The sequence below is a fragment of the Pezoporus occidentalis genome, unplaced genomic scaffold, assembly GCF_034315485.1.
Source record: "Pezoporus occidentalis ecotype Australia unplaced genomic scaffold, CSIRO_AGI_Poc_V1 ctg423, whole genome shotgun sequence".
NCBI classification, from domain to species: Eukaryota; Metazoa; Chordata; class Aves; order Psittaciformes; family Psittacidae; genus Pezoporus; species Pezoporus occidentalis.
The window spans coordinates 39,519-48,754 of NW_026915751.1; the positions used below are offsets into that span (position 1 = coordinate 39,519).

Below are 9,236 nucleotides of genomic sequence, written 5' to 3' on the forward strand. Positions count from 1 at the left end.
TTCCAACGGGAATACCCTTCAAGGGAGCACCGCTCACCCCGGGGCTGGCAGAAACCTGGGGAAAGCCAGCAGGGAGCAAGCCCTGCACCCTGGAATGAAGGGCACAGCGGGGCAGTGGAGGACAGGCTGCGTGGGGAGCGGAGCTGGGGCAGAGGGCTCCGGGTCCTGGTTGGCAGGAAGGTGGAGGAGGCCCAGAAGTGCCCCCTGGCACCGCAGAGGGAGAACAGGAGCCTGGGCCGGGGGAACAGGGCAGGGGCAGGGGCCTGCGGGAAGCGCTTGTCCCCTCTGCTCAGCGCTCGTTTCAGACCACATCTGAACCACTGCTCTGGGGAGCTGTGAGCTCAGGATCCCCCACGCACCCCAAGGTGCCTCTCACTGCCAAGGCACACGCACGGAACAGTGAGCACAGGCACCCCAGAGCCCTCGCCCCATCCCGGTGCCCCCTCCACCCACCCAGCACGCAGGGCTCCTGCTCTGCTGCTCCTTGTGAGAAGCACCTGGATGTGTGGGCTCCCCAGCAGAAACAAGATGACCCAGAGGGGCGGTTCCAGAGCCACTTTTATTCCACCCAAGTATGGGGGAGAACTGGGGGATCCCCATCTCCCAGTAAGGGCTCGGAGCAGAGAGTGAGTATCCCCGGAGGCACAGGGTTGCGGTGGGGGGGGGTCTGTCCCATGGGGTCCCCACAGTCTAGGGCACCTACCCTGGGGTGCGGCACTGCTGGAAACCACGGGGAGAACCCCTTCTGAAGGAGGGATCTGGGGGTGACTTTGTCCCACAGAGGTGCCCATGGAGGATACCGAGGGATGCCAGGGTACCTGGGGTGCAGAGCTTTGAAGCCTCCCTAAGCACTGTTGGGGGTTTCAGGTGACCTCGAGGGGTCCTCGAGGCAGCTGGGGCCACGCAGGGCAGGGGGGAGAGTGAGGACACAAGCTTGGAGCTCAGTGTAGGCATGGGGCAAGGTGCCCCGGGTGATCCAGCGCCGGGCACCGGGCTGGTAGGCATGGATCAGGTGGGTGTCCTGGTAGGTCTCATGGCTGTACCCACCCAGGACGAGCAGCTCCCCCCCCACCACAGCCGCACCCCCAACGACGTGGGCGCGGGGCAGGGGGCTGAGCAGGACCCAGGCGTCCAGCTTGGGGCTGTAGACCTCAAAGGCCAGCTGGTCCCTGTAGCCCGTCTGCCCGGCGCGCTGGCACAGCCCCCCCGCCACGTAGAGCTGCCCGCCCGCCTCCTCCATGATGTGCCCAGCCCGGGGGCCATTCATGGGGGCCAGGAGCTTGGCAGCAGCACCCGGGACGTAGCGCAGGAGGGACGCCTGGCACTGGGATGCCTCATCACAGCCCCCCGACACGTAGAGGGCACCATCCAGGGCACACGCCGCGTGCCCACACAGGGCCATGGGCAGGGGCTGGCACCGCCTGGGCGAGGAGAGAGGGAGGGGATGAAGGGAGGTCAGGCAGGGCTGCCCCATGGGGAGAACCCGCCAGGAGCCCTTCACTTGCTCCACTGAGCGCCCAGCAGGCAGCCTGGCCGGCACCAAGGAGCCCCAGCGGGCAGCATCAGCTCTCACACAATGGATGCCCAGGGGACATCACTCCAACACTTCACAGACTCCAAAAACCACTGTTGGTCAACCCACAGTGGACTCCCTCAATGGACGGTGTTGGCCAACACCCAAGGAACACAGCTGGAAATGGTCTGTCTTGGCCAAAAGCTTTTCCAGCACCCAGTAGGCGACGCAGGCCAACCCCAAGGGACACAGGTGCTCGACAGTCAGGAGACCTCTCCCAAAGGCCACTGTGGGCCATTTCTCCATCGCTGAACTACTCCATAGCTACTGCTAAACCCAGGCAAGGGGCTCCGTGGCCCAAAGACCACCCAATGGCCACCACTGCCAGCACAAGGGGTTCCTAGGGCCGAGAACAGCGAGTGCCTGCGCGGCGCGGCCTCACCTCCAGGTGTCGGTGGCCACGTCGTAGCACTCCACGGTGTCTGTGCAGTAGAGCTCCCCAGAGCTGCCCCCCAGCGCGTAGATGGAATCGCCAAGAGCCACGGCAGGGAAGTAGCTCCGTCCGCAGCTCATGCTGGCCAAGCGCTCCCAGGAGCCGTCCAGGGGCTGGTACCTGGGGGCAGGAGGTGACCCGTTACCTGCAGCGACATGAGGGACGCCGGCACCGCTGCGGGCAGCCAATTCCGGCATGCCTGGAGCCACGTGTGTGCCTCGCGTGGGAACATCCCCTCCTCCTGGGCAGCACCAAACCCACTGCATGCCCCCGTCCTCCCGGCCCTACCCCGGAAAGCTACAACAGCCCCGAGGGGGAGAGCACCCCCAGCGCTTCCCCCAACGGAGCCCCAAATGCCCTGGGGCCACTCCACCAAGTGCAACGCCACAGCACCCCGGGGCCGTGGGGCAGCACCAGCGCCTCCTCCGATCCCGCAGCGCGCGGTGCCACTCAGCGCCTCGCGGCTCTCACCTGTAGACACTGGCCAGGGTGTCGCGGACCCCGTAGTAGTGCTTTCCGCCCAGGATGTAGAGGGTGTTGCCCACCACCGCTATGGCGTGGCGGAAGCGCGGGCCGTCAGGGAAGTGCCCCAGCGCCCTCCACTCCACCTTCTTCACCAGCCCCACAGCGCTGAGGTAGCGGTGGGCGAACCAGAGGCGCTCGCTGGGCTTGCGGACGGCCAGGTTGGACGCCAGCTTTTCCCCACCGCAAACCACGACCACCTCCTGCAGGGACCGCACCCGACACGGCAGCTGGGCCATGGGGGCCAAGCTGGCCACTATGAGCTCCCGGACGACCTTTGGGTCCGCCACCCCTGCAGTCACCGACGGCACCTTCTTCAGCTCCCACGTGGACATGAGGGCGAAGCGAACAGAGGCCAGGACTTCCTTGGCCACATCCTCTTGGCCGTCTCCGTTGGCCAGAAGCCACCGGGACGCTGCTTCCAAAGCCTCCAGCTCGTGAAGGACGTTGAGAGCGTCGGAACGGAGGAGGCGGATGAGGACGTGCGCAGGGAGATCCAGGAAGGCCGGCGTGGCCACCACGCTGGGGAAGGTGGCCAAGATGTAGTCCTCTGCCACGCGGCTCACCTGGGCCAGCCCGTAATCCACGGCGAAGGCCAGGACGTCTGGGCCAGTGCCCGGGGTCAGGCCGCGGGTGAAGACATCCATGCAGAGCGTGAGGAGCCCCCAGGCCTGGTAGCGCAGGGAGGTCTCGGCTGCCTCCAGCACCGCGGCCCAGGGCCCGGCCACGGCCCCGGTGTAGGCGAAGGCGAGGAGCAGGCGCAGCTCGGCGGGGGACAGCCCCGTGGCCAGCGGGGCGGCGGGGTCGTGCGTGGCCTCCCGCATGGGGCACGTGAAGAGCGCGCGGAAGAAGTCGCAGGAGCAGCTCAGGGCCAGGCGCTGAACTGGGGGGAGAGGAACGGGGGGGGGGGGGGGGCAGCAGAGGAGCCCCCCAGCCCCGGCACCGAGGGGAGCAGCCCCATGGGCTCCTCGCCGCTGCCAGGGACCCGCCTGTCCCCGTCCCCACCTCAGGCCCCTGCTCACCTGCGATGACCTCGTCCCCTGCCTGGAGCTGGAGGTCGCAGCCCAGGCCCCTGGCGTGGAGCTGCCCCATGGCTCTGAGCGTCTCCCACTGCTCCTCCAGGGCCTCGGGACCCCCCTCCTGGGAGTCCCCATCCAGGCACAGGGCGCAGGCGGCCGCCACCCGCGGGGCCCCCAGAACCCGGGCAGCCTCCTCCACCTCCTTCCTGCGGCCGCGGGGCACGGTTCCGCCATAGGCAAAGGCGAGCACGGCCCTCCAGCCCCACAGCGTGGCCCCGGGGGGCAGGGGGACACGGGGCGGGGGGGCCTGGTGCTGCTCCCTGCTCCTTCCCTCCAGGAAGCGAAGGAAGAAGGAGCTGACGGAGGCCAGGACCACAGCGTGCGCCATGTCACCCTCTGGGCCCACGCACACGTCCACGAGCTGCCCCGTGGCGCGGAGGTCGTCAGCCGTGGCCAGGACGTGTCGGGCATGGGCCCTGTCCCACAGGTTCCACTGGGCCGGGGCCGGCCCCTCTGCAACCCACATCTTGCCTGCGGGAACACACGGAGCAGGGTCAGTGCTGAAAACCCATCCCATAGCCAGAGCCTCTGCCTGGGGACATGGCACTGCCCTGCACTGAGAGCCATGGGGTCCATTGCCAACGCCTCCACCCCATAGCTGCGGCCACCAGGCTTTGCTACTGCCCCACAACTGAAGCTGATGCCTCTTGCAAAAACTGCAGCCCCATGGGCGAGAGCAGAGGCCACGCTGCTGCCTTGTAGCTGAGGCTGGTGGCCCTCACCTGCCTCATGGCTGAACCCTCAGGATGAAGCCACCGACCCAAAGTGCACCCTGCAGCCCCACAGCCCCATCTCCCAGCGCGGTGCCCCCATCAAACCCCACAGCCCCATCTCCCAGCGCAGTGCTCCTGTCGAGCCCCACAGCCCCATCTCCCAGCGCGGTGCTCCTGTCAAACCCCACAGCCCTATCTCCCAGCGCGGTGCCCCCATCAAACCCCACAGCCCCACCTCCCAGCGCGGTGCCCCCATCAAACCCCACAGCCCCATCTCCCCGCCCGCTGCCCCCATCAAACCGCACAGCCCCATCTCCCAGCGCGGTGCCCCCATCAAACCCCACAGCCCCATCTCCCAGCGCGGTGCTCCTGTCAAACCCCACAGCCCCATCTCCCAGCGCGGTGCCCCCTATCAAACCCCACAGCCCCACCTCCCAGCGCGGTGCCCCCTATCAAACCCCACAGCCCCACCTCCCAGCCCGGTGCTCCCGTCAAACCCCACAGCCCCACAGCCCCACCTCCCCGCCCGCTGCCCCCATCGAGCCCCACAGGGGACGCCCCGAGCCCTTCTCCAGCCCCTGCCCCAGCTCCGGTGCCCCAGGAGCAGCGGAGCCTCCGGCCCCGGCCCCCGCCGCCCCCCGCCCGGGCGCCACCTCACGTGTCGCGTGTCACGTGTCCCTTGCCGGCCGCCGCCGCGTCCTTGCGTCGGCCCCGCCGTGACCCGCGGGCACGTGGCTCGGTAATTATAGCGCGGGGGGGCAGCCCCGCCCCCCCCGGGCCCCGCTCAGCCCCCGCCTGGGGGCGGGGCAGCCCCGTTGCGCGCTCCCGGGCCGGGCTCCGCTCGCACCGGGGGCCCCGGGCACCCCCAGCTCCGCCCTGCACCCCCCGCACGACCGCGTCCCCGGGGACGCCCCGGGCCCCTCCCTTCACACCTCCGCTCCCGCCCCACCCCTGCTTCCCCCGGCGCCCGCAGCCCCTCGCTCCCATCCCCGTACCCTTGTGTGCCCATGGGCCCGGCTGAACCCGTGTGCCCAGGGACTGCCCAGCCCTCCATCCTCCAGCACTTTCCACCCTGTCAGATGTTCTATTACTTCTCTGTAACTCCTATCTCTTCCTTCTCATCCTTTGCTGCGCTCCTGAGCCTGCCTCTTCTGTAACCATGAAGATGTTTCCCTTATTGTGTCCCTCAAGCCTGTGTGTGCAACATGGACACAGAGGCAACGGAACTTGTGCACAGAAACCACAGAATCCCAGCCTGGTTTGTGTTGACGGGGCCTCAAAGCTCATCCAGCTCCAACCCCTGCCAGGCCCTGGTCCAAAGCCCCTCTCCAGGTTTCCTGCAGCCCCTTCAGGCACTGGAGCTGCTCTCAGGTCTCCCCTTCAGGAGCCTTCTCTTCTCCAGGCTGCCCCAGCCCAGCTCTCTCAGCCTGGCTCCAGAGCAGAGCTGCTCCAGCCCTCGCAGCAGCTCCGGGGCCTCCTCTGGCCTGGCTCAGCAGCAGCAGCAGATGAAGCTTCCCCTCCAGCAGCTGGGCAGCCCCAGATTTCTGTGATTCCAGCTGTTGATTTGCCAGCATCTTTATTCCACAGAGCCTCATTCCACAGAGCATTCCCAGGAGAGCTCACAGGGCAAGGCTACAGTCACAGCTTGGGAGGTCCCATCAGCCTCCAGCCCTCCTTGTTGCCAATCTTCATGAGGGCAGCAGTGATCCCAAGGCCCAAACAGGACATGGTACCGGTGAAGTAATTGTGAGCTGGAAACAACACAGCAGAGCAGAAAAGACCTCTTAGTGCACAAGTTCTATCCAGGAGATCGTGACAGACTCATTCTTCTATCACTCTATCTTCTGCTCACAGCCCCTTGAGCCTCAGGAACGCCGTTTGCCAAGAGAAACCACCTGGATTTACATTTTCTCATGCTTTTAGCTTCCAAATGGAAATACCAATTCCTCCAATCCGCCCCCCATCTCCTTCCACAGGCAACCTCACATCGTGCACCTCAGTGACACAACCAGCAATCCCTGCTTCCGTCTCCCATCAGCTCAGCAACCAGGAAAAGTAAGGATCGATTTCATCCCAACTTCAGCGAATGCCTCCCACCTTTAACAGAGTCTGAATGCTGGAGAAAGCAGAGCTGGCCAAGCACTGCAGGGGCTGATCTAGCCTGAGAGCAGCAAGATACAGCTTGTCCCCCAGAGCAGGGCAGATGTCAGAACGTATCTTCAGGTAAAATAAAGCGCGTTTGTTCCCAAGAACACATGGATTTCCACAGTTCCTTCTTCCATACCCTGCAGTTTCACGGTAGAACTGACAGTTATAACCAGCAGGACTGGGCCAGCTCTGCTCATTCTGTAAACCAGGCTGATGTTACCTCTGGTGCCACTCTGCAGCAGTATTTACTTCAGCAGACTCGTACAATGGAGCATCAACCAAACCGGCACGGAATGAACTCAGAGGGGGAGCTGACATCAGGATTCATTGACTTACTTCTTGCCCCAATGATGGCTCCTGAGGCACAGCCTCCTATGAAGTAGTTCAAGGGGTCCTCCGGCTTCTCCCGGATCTCGGCACTGAGGCAGGTCGTCACACCAAACACGGCCCCCAGCGTGGCTGCAAGCGAGAGGCAAAACCCCACGAGTGAACCCACCAAAATCCCGAAGGAACCGAGGGCACACGAACACCTCTGTGTCGGGCACGGGGCGGCACGGCAGGAAAGAGGGAAACGGAGCAAGATCTGCTTTCAGTTACCCGCGGGCATCACGTTCTGGCTGCTGTGGTGAGACTGAGCATTACACAAGGCCCCTCCGCTCCCTCCCGGCCATCACCTGGATCATGGAAGGCTTTGAGCTGAAGGCACCTTAAAGCTCCTCCAGCTCCAACCCCTGCCAGGGCAGGGACCCCTTCCACTGGAGCAGCTTGCTCCAAGCCCCTGTGTCCAACCTGGCCTTGAACACTGCCAGGGATGGGGCAGCCACAGCTTCTCTGGGCACCCTGGGCCAGCGCCTCAGCACCCTCACAGGGGAGAGCTTCTGCCTAAGAGCTCATCTCAGTCTCCCCTCGGGCAGGTTCAAGCCATTCCCCTTGGCCCATCCCTGCAGGCCCGTGTCAGAGGCCCTCACCCATGGTGACCGTGTCCACCGCCGCCATCTGCACGGCGGCCAGAGCCGTGCCGGGCTGCAGCAGGATGATGCGGTACGCGGCTCCGATGAGGCCTGCAACACAGCACGGGGGCGGTGAGCGCGAGCGGCGCGGCCCCGGCCCCGGCCCCGGCCCCGGCCGCACCCCCCGGTCCCGCCCGCACCCCCCGGCCCCGGCCCGCGGCGCTCACCGGCGGCGGCGCCCACCCTCGTGGTGAGCCAGGCGCGGCGCGGGCACTGCTCGCCCTCGGGCCCGTCCCAGTACCCCGCCATGGCGCCGCAAGGGCACGGGCAGCGGCGCCGCGAACTCTCGCGAGAAGAGAGGGGAGGGGAGGGGAGGACAGGACCTGCCCGCCCCAGCCCCGCCCAGCCCCGCCCAGCCCCGCCCCGCCCGCCGAACCGGAGCCGACCCGGGGCAGGCGCTGCCGGCAGCTCTCGGGGACCGGGGTTCGAATCCCGGCGGCTCTGACCCGGTTCCGCCACCCGAGCGCTCCCCCGGAGCGGCTTCAGGGAGGTATCGGCTGCCCGCAGCGGCCCCGCGCGGCCTCCGGTGCTCTCGGGTGCGTGAGCTCCGTGCCTGACCCAAACCAACGCCCCCATGTGCGGGCTCTGGGCCCCGCGGTGCCTGCGGGGAGCGCTGGGGTTCAGCCCGAAGAGGAGGCTCCGGGGAGCCCTGGGGGTGGTCACGGAATGGTTTGTGTTGAATGGGCTTTAAAGCTCCTCCAGCCCCAACCCCTGCCACGGGCAGGGACCCCTTCCACTGGAGCAGCTTGCTCCAAGCCCCTGTGTCCAACCTGGCCTTGAGCACTGCCAGGGATGGGGCAGCCACAGCTTCTCTGGGCACCCTGTGCCAGCGCCTCAGCACCCTCACAGGGAAGAGCTTCTGCCTAAGAGCTCATCTCAGTCTCCCCTCTGCAGGTTAAAGCCATTCCCCTTGGCCTGTCCCTACAGGCCCTTGGCCAAAGCCCCTCTCCAGGTTTCCTGCAGCCCCTTTAGGCACTGGAGCTGCTCTGAGGTCTCCATAGACAGTTCTCAGCCCATTAGAGAATTGCTCCAGACTCTTCAGCAGATGATTTTTGTCTTGTCCTTGCAATGGAATACAACCAGGAGCTACAACCGGTGTCAATAGCGTTTCCCACGTGCACAGCTGGCTGGAAGCACAGGGACTTGCAGCCATTGGCCTCCAGCTGGGTCCTGACGGGTCCCTCGACCATCAAATACAACATCACCACTTTGCCTTTCCACGGTCCCATTAGAAGCTGGAGGGAAGCTATCAGAATTCCATCAGGAATTACGTATTTAACATATCCCCCCCAACTCATAGAAGGTCGATGGGAATTAAGGCTGCCTTTAAGAGTCCACTTGAGCAAGACTAGAGGTCAGTTTCAGCAAGTCAGTGCACAGAAAACCCAAAGAACAAGGGGAGAAAAGCACACAGTGAAAAGTCAGTTTAATGAAATCTTGACAAACGATGACAGAACTCCTAAAGCTAGAGAGGGTTACGGGGAAACATGATCACTTTTTAAACATGTAACATGGCCCCAGGAAGGAAATAAACCATTTTCTACACTCACTGGGAGCACAAGAGGCCACTCAGCCTGCAGGACAGCAGCAGTACCAGGCAATGGAATGGATACCTCAGCGGCTGGGAATGGGGAGAGAAGACAAAGTTGGGGGGGGTGTTATTCCTGCAGGCTTCTAACAGCTTGGACACGTTTCCAGCCAGGGAGAGCTGAGGACTATTTATGTGGCTCATTCCCTGCCCTCCTCTGGCTCGGTGCC

The 9,236-nt window shown here is 64.9% G+C and overlaps 2 protein-coding genes across 2 annotated transcripts; both read right to left on the reverse strand.

Moving 5' to 3' along the window:
* Positions 1-540: 540 nt before the first annotated feature.
* On the reverse strand, positions 541-4,411 carry KLHL33 (kelch like family member 33). Its single transcript, XM_062634339.1, has 4 exons — positions 3,551-4,411; positions 2,478-3,411; positions 1,956-2,126; positions 541-1,421 (listed from the first exon to the last, which is right to left on the reverse strand). Exons 1-4 carry the CDS (start codon positions 4,122-4,124, stop codon positions 845-847), a joined length of 2,256 nt encoding a protein of 751 aa, XP_062490323.1. The 5' UTR covers positions 4,125-4,411; the 3' UTR covers positions 541-844.
* Positions 4,412-5,879: 1,468 nt separating this feature from the next.
* On the reverse strand, positions 5,880-7,790 carry NDUFA11 (NADH:ubiquinone oxidoreductase subunit A11). Its single transcript, XM_062634338.1, has 4 exons — positions 7,646-7,790; positions 7,437-7,529; positions 6,805-6,927; positions 5,880-6,071 (listed from the first exon to the last, which is right to left on the reverse strand). The coding sequence occupies exons 1-4, from the start codon at positions 7,725-7,727 to the stop codon at positions 5,959-5,961; spliced, it is 411 nt and encodes a 136-aa protein (XP_062490322.1). The 5' UTR covers positions 7,728-7,790; the 3' UTR covers positions 5,880-5,958.
* Between the last annotated feature and the right edge of the window lie 1,446 nt (positions 7,791-9,236).